The sequence below is a fragment of the Larimichthys crocea genome, unplaced genomic scaffold, assembly GCF_000972845.2.
Source record: "Larimichthys crocea isolate SSNF unplaced genomic scaffold, L_crocea_2.0 scaffold271, whole genome shotgun sequence".
NCBI classification, from domain to species: domain Eukaryota; kingdom Metazoa; phylum Chordata; class Actinopteri; family Sciaenidae; genus Larimichthys; species Larimichthys crocea.
In genome coordinates, this window is record NW_020853581.1 from 166,922 (window position 1) to 181,895 (window position 14,974).

General features: G+C 44.2%; 2 protein-coding genes across 2 annotated transcripts; both read left to right on the forward strand.

Annotated features, from left to right (window-relative positions):
• Positions 1 to 160: 160 nt before the first annotated feature.
• On the forward strand, positions 161 to 8,840 carry eif3s10 (eukaryotic translation initiation factor 3, subunit 10 (theta)). Its single transcript, XM_010734541.3, has 22 exons — positions 161 to 357; positions 755 to 945; positions 1,046 to 1,182; positions 1,425 to 1,588; positions 1,851 to 2,050; positions 2,251 to 2,459; positions 2,548 to 2,719; positions 2,867 to 2,971; positions 3,069 to 3,167; positions 3,277 to 3,393; positions 3,500 to 3,685; positions 3,894 to 4,241; positions 4,347 to 4,451; positions 4,527 to 4,640; positions 4,742 to 4,864; positions 5,207 to 5,360; positions 5,799 to 5,980; positions 6,537 to 6,640; positions 6,737 to 7,236; positions 7,353 to 7,488; positions 7,596 to 7,783; positions 7,981 to 8,840. The coding sequence occupies exons 1-22, from the start codon at positions 309 to 311 to the stop codon at positions 8,151 to 8,153; spliced, it is 3,756 nt and encodes a 1,251-aa protein (XP_010732843.3). The 5' UTR covers positions 161 to 308; the 3' UTR covers positions 8,154 to 8,840.
• A 2,015-nt stretch (positions 8,841 to 10,855) lies between these two features.
• Positions 10,856 to 14,726, forward strand: emx2 (empty spiracles homeobox 2). Its single transcript, XM_010734543.3, has 3 exons — positions 10,856 to 11,683; positions 12,872 to 13,056; positions 14,543 to 14,726. Exons 1-3 carry the CDS (start codon positions 11,293 to 11,295, stop codon positions 14,708 to 14,710), a joined length of 744 nt encoding a protein of 247 aa, XP_010732845.1. The 5' UTR covers positions 10,856 to 11,292; the 3' UTR covers positions 14,711 to 14,726.
• Positions 14,727 to 14,974: the final 248 nt, after the last annotated feature.

Consider the following 14,974-nt stretch of genomic DNA (forward strand, 5'->3'; position numbering starts at 1 on the left):
TAATTTACAAATATGCATATCTATAAAATAAAAAAAAACTGACTGAATGCTAAATTTACATTAAATTCATGTTTTGGTTGAGACAGTTCATTTTGTGGCTTCACTGTCCACTCGTGGGTTAGACATTGTGATAGGGGGGGAGAGCTCGTGACGCATCTGGCAACCCTAGCTAGGCCGCTCACGAGGTTCTTCCTTTCTCAGCCAGCACCGTGGTAGCGGGTGAGTGCGTGGCGTGGATGGACCGGTGAAAAATCGACAAAATTCACCAAAGTCAGACAGTTTAAGAGTTTCATTCGTACGGCATCAACATGCCGGCGTATTTTCAGCGGCCAGAGAATGCTCTGAAGCGGGCGAACGGTGAGTATGAAGGCGGCTCGACGGTTAACAGATGTCACACAGCGATGCTAAGCGGCTAACGTTAGCGGAGGTTAGCCGGCTAACTTAGCCTGGCGGCGGGGGAGCCATGTCTCTTTCTTGTAGCTACCGTAGCTAAACCGGCTAGGCCGTTTTTTTGTGGAGGCGGTGACATTTTATAAACGTGCCACAGGCTGCGGGTAGATAACAGCTATCAGGGCTGACAGTGTTGTAACGATAGTGACAATACCCGCTAAGTAACGTTACTGTCAGAGCGCTAATGCCTCTGTTCTTGTCACGTCCACCGCAGGCCCGACAATGATTTTGCGGTGTGTAAATGCGGTTCCCGTTGTTCTCTGATGGAGCTCACATTAATCTGTTTTTCCGTCTTTTCACACAGAGTTCCTCGAGGTTGGCAAGAAGCAGCCAGCCTTGGATGTCCTCTACGATGTCATCAAGAGCAAAAAACACCGAACATGGCAGAAGATCCACGAGCCCATCATGCTCAAGTACCTGGAGCTCTGCGTGGACCTGCGCAAGAGTCACCTGGCCAAGGAGGGTCTCTACCAGTACAAGAACATCTGCCAGCAGGTGTGTGTGTGTGAGGAGAAATCCCTCATGTTTTTGCACACGTCATGTACTCTCACACTGTTTGGAGTCAAAGTGTAAATGATTGTTTTTTTGCCTCCAGGTGAACATCAAATCTCTGGAGGATGTGGTCAGGGCTTACCTGAAGCTGGCGGAGGAGAAGACTGAGACGGCAAAGGAGGAGTCCCAGCAGATGGTCCTGGACATCGAGGATCTGGACAATATCCAGACTCCGGAAAGGTGAGGATGCATATTTGTTGTTGGATTGCCTTAAACTCATTGCTGAATCAAAAAAGAGGAGTTAATGTAGAGTGATGATTGTTTTAGTTCTCATCTGTCCTTCAAACAATGCTCAACAATATGTTTAAAAGATCTTTAATCTATAAATACAATCCAATATCAAAGCTGAGGGTATAAGGAAACCAGCAGGTGCTTGATACATCCATGGTGGATTATTGACATTGAGCTTGTTGTGATGTTAGCGTGCTGCTGAGCGCTGTGAGCGGAGAGGACACTCAGGATCGTACAGATCGCCTGCTGCTCACTCCCTGGGTGAAGTTCCTGTGGGAGTCCTACCGCCAGTGCCTGGATCTGCTGCGAAACAACTCCAAGGTGGAGCGCCTGTACCATGACATTGCTCAACAAGGTAGCAACACACCCTAAAGACCTTAATAAGCATTTGTAGCCATTTAATCTCTTCTTATTTGAACTGTCGTATTTTCTGCGAAAAAGTTACTATGAAGAAATGACTATTTTTATTCAGTCATAATTGATTTAATGTTTTAATAGATTGCATTATTTTACTTTTATTTAAGTCTTGCCTAATTTGATAATGTTGTTCTAGCTGTAGAGTTTCTGTGTTTGCACACGTGTTGCTGTAAGTCATCCCTGGTCATCTTTTCCCGCAGCATTTAAGTTCTGCCTGCAGTACACCCGTAAAGCAGAATTTCGCAAGCTGTGTGACAACCTGCGTATGCACCTGGGTCAGATCCAGCGCCACCACAACCAAAGCACTGCCATCAACCTGAACAACCCTGAAAGCCAGTCTATGCACCTGGAGACACGTCTGGTGCAGCTGGACAGCGCTATAAGCATGGAGCTCTGGCAGGTGGGTCCACCTGACACTAAATGTCTCAAAGGCCGCATGCATGTTTTTAGTTATTAAATTATTAAAAATGTAAATGTATAAAACATTTTGAGAAATGCTTTAGGAAGTTAACACTTATTGTGTAGGTCTTTGTCTTTCAGTAAAAGTGAAAATGTGAAGATGATTTTTGTTATTGATGTCTGTGTTGTCTGTTTTTCCAGGAAGCATTCAAGGCTGTTGAGGACATCCATGGGCTGTTTGCTCTTTCCAAGAAGCCTCCCAAACCCCAGCTCATGGCTAACTATTACAACAAGGTGTCCACTGTGTTCTGGAAATCGGGAAACGCTCTCTTCCACGCCTGCACCCTCCACCGGCTCTATCACCTCTCAAGGGAGATGCGTAAGAATCTGACCCAAGATGAGATGCAGAGGTATGTTGTTCATTTTATCAGTTTGAAGTGCACAGATTTTACTCTGGTAGTGACCAAATGTTTCATAACGCTTAATTTCATCATCCAGGATGTCCACTAGAGTCCTCCTGGCCACTCTGTCTATTCCCATCACCCCTGAGCGCACTGACATCGCCCGCCTGCTCGACATGGATGGCATCATTGTGGAAAAACACCGCAGACTGGCCACGCTCCTGGGCCTGCAGTCTCCACCAACCCGTCAGAGTCTCATCAATGACATGGTACATAATGTGCATAAGAAAGAACTCAGGACTCCCTTTGAAAAAGAGGTTTTTAATCTCAATGGGACCTGAAAGTGATGTTGTAAAACTGTTTAAAAATTCCTTTAAGATGTTTTGACACTTATATTTTAACTGTTTGCATTCTAGGTGAGATTTAACCTGCTGCAGTATGTTGTACCTGAAGTAAAAGAAGTTTACAACTGGCTGGAAGTAGACTTTCATCCTCTAAAGCTGAGCGGAAGAGTGACCAAGGTAAACAATCTGGTGGCAACCAGCTTGATAATGATGAAAACGAACTGTCTATCTTTGCAGCTTATATTATATTCATTTCATTTCACTCTTCTACTAGGTGTTGAACTGGGTGAGAGACCAGGCTGAGAAGGAGGCTGACCTGCAGCAGTACGTCCCTCACCTGCAGAGTAATACCATCCTCAGGCTCCTGCAGCAGGTAATTCTCTTCAGTCTGTTTCATTCCCCTGGAATGCTCTCCTAAATCACCTTCATCTCCACTGTGACGTAGAAATCTTTTCTCATTGTTCTCCGTCCTTTTATATTAGGTTGCACAGATCTATCAAAGCATCGAGTTCACCCGTCTGGCCTCTCTGGTTCCATTTGTGGACGCCTTCCAGCTGGAGCGCTCCATTGTGGATGCTGCCCGGCACTGTGATCTGCAGGTAATGTCAAGATCAAGAGAGTCAGTCATGAGGATGTGAAGACTTCACAGTGTGTATCATACTGTTTTACTTGACTGACATTTCCTTTTTTTTCTCCCCCCTGTAGGTCCGTATAGATCACACCTCTCGAACGCTGAGCTTTGGCTCTGACCTGAACTACTCGACCAAAGAAGATGCCCCAGTTGGTCCTTTCCTACAGAACATGCCCTCAGAGCAGATAAGGAACCAGCTGACTGCCATGTCTGCTTCCTTGGCCAAGGCCATCCAGGTCATCAAGCCTACCTCCATCCTGGTAAGACCACCCTCTTAATGAGCTCTCATAAGTAGGAACACAGAGACCAGAGCCACCTGATCAGTGATCAACATAAGCTTTTTACATGCTTGCACATAATACTAACACACTGTGTGATATTAAACTCTTCTCCATAAGTGTCTTGGCTGAGCCCTTTGTTTTATTCTTCAACTCTAAACTGCATTTTGATGTTTTTGTCTCTTCTCAGCAAGAGCGTGAGGAGCAGAACCAGCAGGCCATCGCCGCCTATCTCAAAAATGCCCGCAAAGACCACCAGCGCATCCTGGCTCGTAGACAGACCATTGAGGAGCGTAAGGAGCGCCTGGAGAGCCTGAACATTCAGCGTGAGAAGGAGGAGCTGGAGCAGCGGGAAGCTGAGATGCAGAAGGTTCGCAAGGCTGAGGAGGAGCGTCTGCGCCAGGAGGCCAAAGAGAGGGAAAAGGAGCGCATCATGCAGGAGCACGAGCAGATCAAGAAGAAGACAGTCCGTGAACGGCTGGAGCAGATCAAGAAGACTGAACTTGGAGCCAAGGCTTTCAAGGACATTGATATTGAGGTAAAATGTAACCCAAATAACCAAGTTGATTCTTTAGGTTGGACACTGAAATGGGTCCTTGTAACATGAAGTTCAAAGATGGGACTAACAGATGTGTTTTTACAGGACCTTGAGGAGCTGGATCCTGACTTCATCATGGCCAAACAGGTGGAGCAGCTGGAGAAGGAGAAGAAGGAACTTCAGGAGCGTCTGAAGAACCAGGAGAAGAAGGTAAATGAGTGACACGTCAGTGAAAATATCTGCCGCCTAGACGTGAATTGGACATTAATTTTTCTTTGTTTCCAGATTGACTACTTTGAGAGGGCAAAACGTCTTGAAGAGATTCCTCTCATTAAGAAGGCTTATGAGGAGCAGCGCATCAAGGACATGGAACTGTGGGAGCTCCAGGAGGAGGAGAGGGTATGTTTAATAAAAATTTAAAAAAAAACAGACTGGAAAATAGTTTACATTGAATACATCACATGAGTATCTACATTGTACATTTTTTCTTTTTCTTGTAGATCAGTAACATGAAAGTTGAACGGGAGAAGGCTCTGGAGCACAAGAAGCGCATGTCCAGGATGATGGAGGACAAAGAAAACTTCCTGTCCAAAATAACTGCTGCCCGTAGCTTCATTTATGAGGTAAAACCATTGAGTCCTTCCATCAACTTAAGCTTATGTCGCTAGGCAACTGGGACCACAAATGTGATATGGGGGTGAATTTGAGGGCAGCACAACATCAGCATAATCCCTCCATGGCATCCATTGTCACTTTGTTGTTGTGTTGCTGCACCTCCTCTTTAAAATTCAGCAGTAAAGTACATACGACCACCATGTACTCCCATCACAGATGCCATAATAACTCCTGAATCCTGCAATTAAAATACAAATAAACTTAAGTGAACTCTGTGTTGATGATAATTGTGCTGCTATAGAACAACTATATGAAGCAGTGATTTAAAATGTAATATTCTGTGTTTGAAGGAAAAACTCAAAGCTTTCCAGGAGCGCTTGGTGGAGGAGAGGAAGAAGCGTCTGGAAGACAGGAAGAAGCAGCGCAAAGAGGACAGACGTAATGCTTACTACCGCCAGAAAGAGGAAGAGGCACAGCGCATCCACGAGGAGCAGCTCAAGAAAGGTCATTATTTCTGTTTGCACTGGGACACAGAAGCCTATCAGGCATGATAAAGGAGGGGGAGAATTTCATATACCACAGAAACGGACCGTTACCAGCAGCAAGAACATGGAGGAAGTTGTTGTGAAAGTGTTGGCAGTAGTGGTTAGTTGTTGCACAGCATGATTTTTCATTTCATTAGGCAACTTATGCATGTTTTTAAATGACAAAGTGTCTCCACTTTCCACTTCAAGTTTTTATAGTTTGACCTAGGGTTGCAAAGGAGTGAAAAATTCTGGTAAATTTCCATTAGAAGTTAAGCTGGGGAATTTTGGAAATATTCCTGTTAATTCACATAAACTCCTGTTAATTCCTATGGAATTTTTCCAACATTGAAAATTCCCACAATTTGACAACCCCAGATTGAACGTGTCTCATGTTATTTTCCTGCTCTTGTTACAGAACGCGAGGAGCGCGAGCGCCTGGAACAAGAGCAGCGAGAGGAGGAGGAGAGGGAGTACCAGGAGCGCCTGCGCAAGCTCGAGGAGCAGGAACGCAAGCAGCGCGCTCGTCAGCAGGAGATCGAGGAGCGGGAACGCCGCCGCGAGGAGGAGAGGAGGGGACCTCCAGAGGAGAAAACCAAGGTACAAGTTAGCTTTTGTAAACTGATGTTCGGATCTTACAGTTACTGAGACTCGCACCTGACCCGTGTATAAATATTGCAATACAGTGGTCCCTCGTTTATCGCAGGGGATATGTATGTAACCTGCAATAAATGAAATCTGCAAAGTAAGTTTTACAATTATTATACATGTTTTAAGGCCGTAAAACCCCTAACCACACACTTTTATACACCTTTTACACACATTTTGTACAGTACTCTCTTAGTTAATCAGGACGCAGAACACAATGCGCGTTCATACTGTACAGTGCGCTGTAAAAAAAAGTTACAATACAACAACAATTACAATAGTTTGTCACAAAATATTGTTTTCATTTTATTTGTCATCCCTCATGTGAAGGTGTGATGGAAGGAGTCCAGATATATTGTCCCATAAGTTTAAGGACAGAGTGCAGAGTAATCCACTGCAGGACAAAACATTTGAGACATTTATGGTCACAGCTCATGTTTTGTCAAAGCGCCTTGTCATAGGGATAAATTGATTCCTTAGTCTTGATCGATATGTTTTATTAATTCAGGACTGGGGTGAGAAGGAGAAGGAGAAGGATGAGGGAGGATGGAGGAGGCGTACGGAGGGAAAGGAGGGAGGCGATTCAGACTGGCGTCGTCCTGTGCCCGACAGGTATGTGTTGTTAACTCGATTCTACGTTCTTTTTTTAAATAACCCCATTAAACCACGAATGGCTCCTCTAACCGTACCTGTGCTCTCTCTCTTAAGGGATTGGAGACAGGAGGGCCGTGAGGATGACAGAGAGGAGAGAGAAGCTCCCTTCAGGAGAGAAGGTCCTCGCAGGGGCGGAGATGACAGAGCACCCCGTAGAGGCTTTGACGATGATCGAGGCCCACGTCGTGGTGGCGATGATGACCGTCCTCTACGCAGAGGCTTTGATGACGACCGCGGCCCAAGGAGGGGTGGAGATGATGACCGTGGCCCAAGGCGTGGTTTTGATGATGACCGCGGCCCAAGGCGCGGCGGCTTTGATGATGACCGTGGTCCCAGGCGTGGCTTTGATGATGACAGAGGTCCCAGGCGTGGCTTTGACGATGACAGAGGTCCCCGTAGAGGCATGGATGACTTTAGGGGTCCCAGGCGTGGGGGTGATGATGACTGGGGCAGAAGAGGAGGAGATGATGACAGAGGTGGAAGGAGAGGCATGGATGATGGACCACGCCGTGGTGGTGATGACTTGAAACCCTGGAAGCCACTGGGCAGACCTGGTAAGCATGTAGCCATTCAGCTGCTAATAAGTGTTACATGAAGAATGGTTTATTCAACAGCTCTGTGTTTGATTGTAAGATCGATCAAGGATGATGAGCAACCACTTCTTTTACAGGTGGCTGGCGTGAGCGTGAGAAGGCTCGTGAGGAGAGCTGGGGTCCTCCCCGTGGTGAAGCAAATGATGAAGGAGATGATGATGGTGGTGCTGGTGAAGAAGAGGAAAGATCCTTCAGAGACCGTCGTCCACCAAGGTGTGTCTGATGGACCTGTGTTTTCTTTTCTCATAAATGTAGAAGATGTCATAGTTACCTGCTCAGTGTTGTCAGTTTAGTTAATCTGTGTCACTTTGTTACCGCAGAGAGGATACCTGGAGGAGAGGAGGCACAGATGAAGGAAGCAGCTGGAGAGACTCCCGCAAAGAGGACCCTGACCGCGAAGATCGTCGTGAACGAGTCGAACGCCATGATGATCGTCCTGTTGACCGTCGCGATAGAGAACGCCGGGATGACCGTGAACAAAGAGGCCCACCCAGAGATCCTGATGATGGTCAGCAGAACAGAACTGTCCGAACTATTTAGATGTAGTGTTGCATTCATCCAGCAGAGGTCACTGTTCATCTGTTAGATTACTACTACAGCAGGTGTCTGAAAGATAGCCTCTCAAACTCTTTGGCTAGACTTGTACTCATAAAATCAACGTGCTCCTGCTTAAACATGTCCTAATGTGCATCTTTGTTTCCTCAGGAGGTTCTTGGCGTCGTGGAGGTGATGACAAGAAGGAGGAAAGGGATCGTCCCAGAGAGAGGGAGCGTGAGCGTGAAGCTGACGGAGAAAAGGGTTGGCGTACCGACAAAGAAAACCCTCGTCGCACCAAGAACGAGACGGACGATGACGGCTGGACCACTGTCCGCCGCTGAGCAACAATCTCTGCAATCAATTGGCTGTGTTAATTAATTGGTTTTGATTTAGAAAAAAAAAAGAAATCCAATATCCCATCAGTCAGTCACAGTGGTAAATCAATAATACTCACGCATTTTTTCCTTTTGAATTAAATATTTGTAGACACAGGTTTCCTGGGGATGTTCTTCCCGTTCTCTTTATTTTCAGCAGTTTTAAACCAGAGGCTCATCACCACCCAGAACACCAACAACCGATGCACTTAGGCCTCATGCAAACCATCAATGTAAACAGACTGCCCCCGGTGGTTAGGAGTAATATTACATGACAAAGTGAAGCCGACTAAAGTGAAACCAACGTACCTACTCTAACTTTCAATGCAAACTGTGTATCACCAACTGCCTCTTTTAAATGATTAACCTTTTCATAGATGTTCTATTATTGCATCGATCCACAACTCTTGTAATGGCAATGACTATGAAATTTGTCATCTGCTTGATTGATCTCTGCTCTTCATCTAAGGTTTCAGATGCTTCTTAACCTGGTAAAGATCTAGTGGAAATTACATTTTGATGTGCATGCGTAGAGTATTCAATTGGTCTTGCTTGATATCCAATATGTGGTTCTATCTTGCTGCAGTCAATGGTATCAAACCAGGTTGCATGTGTACAGATAAAGCCTTTATTAATAAAGATGTTTGCTCACCACCTACCTGTTCATTTTCTCTTACATGCTGTCACCATGAAAGAATGCAGCACCGGGGTACAAAAACTTCAGATGACAAACACTTTTCAGTAACAAAATATTTCCAGAAAACCATGACTGTGTGTTTGGATTGCTGTGAATAAACCCAAGAAAAACCTGATATATGTAACCTGTGTTTAGGGCTTACAATCTGACGTCTCTTGGGTTTTCAACAGTCACGATGGATCATTTGACTTAAGATGTCGGAATGGCTAATGATATAAATGTCATCCAGTATCTGTGTTAGTCTGTCTCATTTTAATTGAATCCTTTTTAAAGACAGCCTGCGTACACTGGAAGTGCTTAGATTACAATCTTAGAGCAGTTCTAGTATCAGCTCTAACTTCCACCAATGAAACTAAACCTTTCCTCATTGTGTTGGGGACTTGCTGGATCTCTCTGTGCTCTCCAGGTACCCTAAAAGCTCCTCAGACCCCAGCTTTGGTACCAGTCCAGTAACCACCACTAGAGGTCGGTAAAGCACCGTGCAGAGGACCGGCACGCTCCGCAGTGTGAGAGCTGGCCGGCGAGGTGTGTTGTTTCACTCAGTAAAAGTAGGACAATATAAAGATGCAGCAGCGGTCAGTATGCAGCCAATAAACACAGCAGTAACACTGTGGAAGACTTGTTAAAAAAACCCTCAACCAGGCTCAACTTATACTCAAATATGTTGTTCTTAACAACAAATGACTTTGAATTATTTACCCAATAATAATAATAATAATGATAATGGCTCTTATAGTTAAGACACTGACTGATATTTAGAAAGTGATGGAGGCTGTACCTTCTGAGAGCGACTTCAAAATAAAACATCCAATTCCCCATGCTCCCTTCACAGTGTTGATAATAATAATAATAATGATAATAATATAATCTGGACTCAGACATTTATAAGATTTACATATCATGTGTGTTATGAGTTGAACAGCTGTGGGTGCTCTGACAGCTTTGAGGATCTATTTATATTCTGGAGTTTGTATTTTCTCCCACAGAGCCTGAACCTACCCGCACACAGGCAGACGAGTCCACAAGCTTCGACAGGCCAGACTAGAAGTTAGCGACGACAATAATAATAATATTCATAATAATAATAATAATAATAGTAACAATAACAATATTAATAATAATAATAATAAATGTTCCACCCGAAATATATAAAAAAAATCTATGATAATAAATTATGAAACACTGTGTGTCATTCTTTAGCGTCATGGCTGCATGTATTCATTGTCAGCCTCGTGAGTGTAACTCCGTCAGTGTGTATCATTTCTTTATGGAGGCCCTGAGTGCGCGGACATGGCTGCTGATCAACACACACACACACACACACACACACACACACACACACACACACACACACAGAGGGCTCACAGGTAGCTCCTCCAATAAACACCTGAGCAATCCCGCACTGAATCAGTGAATAACACACAGCGGCTCATCCATCGGTCACTTATTGAATATTTCTTGAACTCTCGTGTCAGGTGTTCACGCACATGGCGGACAAAAAGCTGCACAGCTAAAGGACTGTTTGTGTCCCAGACATCCATCCAGACATCCAGAGTCTTCAGTTTGAAACTTATCCTGATAGGTATGGAGAGAGAGGGGGGAAAAAACGAAAACGAAAAACAATCTTTCTGCGTGAATCCAGTTTCAAAATGATGAAGAGAAGTAAGAAATTAATGAATCCGACTGAGCAATTAAGCTCGCGCTACATATGATCCGCGCGCATGGCAACGAAAATAGACTTTAATGGAGCTGAATTGATGTTTGCGCAACATTGTGCATAATTAAAAACAATCATACTAACACTACACACATACACACACACACTGAAATAATCAGTTTTAACCTGTCATAGGCCGTAAATGCACATAAGCAGGCTACTTTGAGCTTTTTCTACTGGTCCAAGATGAGTGTGTTAAATGTCCTGGAGATATGTGCGCGCGCGTGTGTAAGTGTGTGAGTGTGTGTGCGCGCGCGCGTGCGGGGGGCTTCTCTCTGGACGAATCCGTTCCGTGTTGCACGTTCGAGTCCGCCTCTCCGCGCCCCTGCTTCCCATTGACGCACTTTTTAAGCGTCTTCCCCCTCTCCACCTTAAGGCGAGCAGCAAGCGGCAGCGACCAATCACCATGCCATTACAGCCTTCAGAGGAAGCTGTTTATGGGACTGCAGCGCTAATTAGGCTCATGAACTAACAAATCTGCCTGCACGAACACGGCGAGGAAAACGATCACATCCATGGATTAGTCTGGGAGTAGCCGAGCACTTTTTATTTTGGCTTTCTCGACACTGCCGCCTTTTCCCAACTTATTTACTGCGCACAAACTTTCCCCCTTTCTTGGGTGTGGAGTATTTTTTAAGCGAGAGCGCCTACGACAACTTTAACTTAAACTGGGGAATCTGGACTATCAGACCATGTTTCAACCGACACCCAAGAGGTGTTTTACTATAGAGTCTTTAGTGGCGAAGGATAATCCTGTACCGGTGTCCCGCTCCGAGGAGCCCATCAGGCCAGCAGCTCTCAGCTATGCAAACTCCGGCCAGATGAACCCGTTTCTCAACGGCTTTCACTCCGGCGGCAGGGGCGTCTACTCTAACCCGGACTTGGTGTTTGCCGAGGCGGTCTCTCATCCGCCAAACTCCGCTGTCCCTGTGCATTCGGTGGCCCCGCCGCACGCTCTGGCCGCTCACCCGCTTTCATCCTCACACAGTCCGCACCCTCTTTTTGCCAGCCAGCAAAGGGACCCATCAACTTTCTACCCCTGGTTATTACACAGATATAGGTACTTGGGTCACAGATTTCAAGGTAAGTTAATCCGCGTGCTTCGTTTTTGGTTCACTTTTACGCACGAAACGTGGCGAGCGGCTGCAGAGTTACTGATTTTGCTCTCCCTCTCTCACTCCATCAGCACAGAGAGCTTGCATGTAGACGGAATTAAAAAAATGTGTGAAGCTGCAGCAGAGCACTTTCTAATCCTCGATCCTCAGGCAAAAAAAAAAAAAAAAGAGAGAGACTTATTTTAAGGATCATTTCGCTTAAAAAAAAGAAAAAGAAAATAGAGCAAATAACGAGTCAAATAAATAAAAAGACAGAGTAAATAAATCATTTGTTGTCTTGGCTTCTGTAGTTGTTGCTGCTCGGAGCGTCTATTCGAGGCTAAAAAAAAAAAAAAAAAAAGACCACTAGAAAATGTGACATGTTTGTACACAGCTGGTCCTGCAGGTTATATATAGCATATGATCTATATCCATACGTAAAACCAACAGTGTCTCTCGCTGCTCCGCAATTTATCCTGAAGCTTCTTTCACGTTTTAACCACAAAGGTGCATTTTAGTTTCCAAATTCCAAAATTAAAAAAATGAAACAATTTGGATGATTATTTGAGCAGCACATTGATATTTTTAAAAAGGCTGTCAGGAGTCAAATCCAGCCTCATTTTAATTGTATTATTATAAAAGTTGATTTGAGCTGCGGGCTGTTTGGATTAGAAAATTCGTTGTTGTTTTTTTTTTTCCTTCTGGTTGCTCATTTTATAATGTTTTATTTTTTACACAGATTAGAGCAAAATGATCACATTTTATATGAATTTATTCTCATTTCTTCTACCGGCTGATGTGCGTGCTGCTTCCATTTGACCTGTTATTTTGTTTACAAAGGCTGTTTTTCAGCTAATTTAATTAGGCCCAGGATTATGGCTCTGCTTTGTGTTGTTCTCTTCCTCCTCTTCACGCGGTGGTCGAACAGCTGTTCGATGGAGAAACGCAGCGATGAGAAACAATTTTAATATACACACGTTTTCGATAAAACTGTCTTATTTTATTGACACATGTCCAGCTTCAGATATTATTACGATGCCATATTTCCAGTCTGCCCTCAGCAGACTATTGTCTCCTAGCTGTGCGCAGGCCTACACACAAAATGTTCGTATTATATGCAATAATAAAAAATAAAAAAACAGGTGTTGACGGACTCTCGTTTTCTGCTCGTTTCCAGGTAATGAAACGAGTCCGGAGAGCTTTCTTTTGCACAACGCGCTGGCCAGAAAGCCCAAAAGAATCCGGACAGCTTTTTCACCTTCGCAACTCCTGCGGCTCGAACACGCGTTTGAGAAAAACCATTACGTGGTTGGAGCAGAAAGAAAACAGCTCGCCCACAGCCTTAGCCTCACAGAAACTCAGGTAAGAAGAAACACAATATTTTCCTCGACATTTACACCTGGACAAAGCGCTCATTTTATTTTGAAGTCCTGCTCCTTAGTGTGTCTGCGTCTGGCTGTTAGAACAGGCCTGCCTGTACTCTGTTCATCTATTTTTTTTTTAATTCTTATTATAAAATTAGACATTTCTCACATTATGGCTCATGTTGTTGGATATTTGTCATATTTGTTTCCTGGATGTGGCACGTGCATTATGGAGCCTTATTTAAAAAGCAGGCCGCTGTGATAATGAATGTATGTTAACGCATGATAATAAAGAGGAGACATGCAGCCAGCAAAACAATCATTTTAAATAATCAGCCACCAAATTGTTTCTACACATCAGCGTCCATAAACGCACGCTGTCAATTGAAGACAGAGGCTTTCTGTTGGATCAAATCCACTGTCATTGTATAGGCCTAACCTCATTTTAGGAGGGGTTGAATTACTTTGTTTTGGGGGTAGAATGATGCCTTTCAAAATGGAGGGCAAATTAACCAGTTAACCATTTTATGGGATAGGCGATACAAAGAGCGAGGCGGTGTTCAGTGAATTCCCCCTGCCATATTTAAGATGCTGTTTGAGCCCATCAGCCGCTGTCTTTTGTCCGCTGTGTCTCCTTTGGACGGCGGGGCCTTTGGAGGAAACTGAAGGGAGAAATGAACCATCACCCACTTCAATTAGTCCACTGAAGGCTTATTAAATGCACCTCAGTTACCATTTAAGCGCTTAAAAAAGGGGCTGCGGAGTGACAAAGCAGGAGCAGAGAATTTATCGATTTAGATGGTGTTAATTCGGCCCCACGGTGCCGTTTGACAGAGCTGAGCTCTGTGTGGAAATATATGTTAAATGTGTGTTTCCTTTATTTCTTTTTACATTCACACGTTGGATTAGATATATTCATAGAAATATAATAATAATCTGACCTACTTTAAATGATGCGTCCAAAGTTTTTTTTCTCCAGACAGCAAATGTTTGTGAGTCTATAATGAAAGAAATATATATTTTTTTAACTTTATTTCCATTTTTTTTATTTTTTTAGGTGTTTGTTATAGGTTGTATTGGATGATAAGTTGCACCGTTCTGTTTTTAAAAGTTGATCATCTCCAGGCGGAGTTCCCCCTGTGCGTTAAATGAATGTCATATTTTGGAGTAACAATTGTAATTCTATATTTTTGACATTTAAATGACATGAATCCACCCTGTTCTTGAGAGAATAGCTGATCTTTGTTTATTCTGGCGGTTATTTGCTCTATGATCACAGTTTACCTTTTTTTATTTTTTTATTTCCACTGCACCGCTGCCTGCTTGAATTTAGCCCTTGCTCTCCAAACAATGTGTCCCTTTTACGCGTGGTTTTACGCACTGGCCAATCGCGGTTTATCTTGTGACACTGATCCAGGTTTTTTTTTTTTTTTTTTTTTTTTTTTCTTTCTCTTCCTCTTCCCCCCCACCCACCTCCTCTTCAGGTAAAAGTGTGGTTTCAGAACCGGAGGACGAAGTTCAAGCGACAGAAGTTGGAGGAGGAGGGTTCCGAGTCTCAGCAGAAGAAGAAAGGATCGCATCACATAAACCGGTGGAGACTGGCGACTAAACAGTCGAGCCCGGAGGAAATTGACGTCACTTCGGACGATTAAAACACACACACACACACACACAAAAAACTATATAAGCGTCTGATTGAAGGAGGACATGGATAAAGGATGCCGTGTAGAGACAGTGAGAGGGTAAAAAGCCAATGTCACATTTCAGATCTCCGGATCGGCAGCTGAGGGTGAGAGAAACCCGACTGGTGGCACTGCTGTCACCATGTGGGCCTGTCAATCCAAAATGACCCAGGAACATGTGACTGACAGTGTCTCAGTCCACCTACCTGAACCCTTCCAAACCACCACCACCAC

Coding starts and splice junctions, on each gene's coding strand:
- eif3s10 (XM_010734541.3), top strand. CDS start 309: ATGCCGGCGTATTTTCAGCGGCCAGAGAATGCTCTGAAGCGGGCGAAC. Junction 3,686..3,893: donor TCAAGCCTACCTCCATCCTG/GTAAGACCACCC, acceptor GTCTCTTCTCAG/CAAGAGCGTGAGGAGCAGAA. Junction 4,865..5,206: donor CCCGTAGCTTCATTTATGAG/GTAAAACCATTG, acceptor CTGTGTTTGAAG/GAAAAACTCAAAGCTTTCCA.
- emx2 (XM_010734543.3), top strand. CDS start 11,293: ATGTTTCAACCGACACCCAAGAGGTGTTTTACTATAGAGTCTTTAGTG. Junction 11,684..12,871: donor CTTGGGTCACAGATTTCAAG/GTAAGTTAATCC, acceptor GCTCGTTTCCAG/GTAATGAAACGAGTCCGGAG. Junction 13,057..14,542: donor TTAGCCTCACAGAAACTCAG/GTAAGAAGAAAC, acceptor CCTCCTCTTCAG/GTAAAAGTGTGGTTTCAGAA.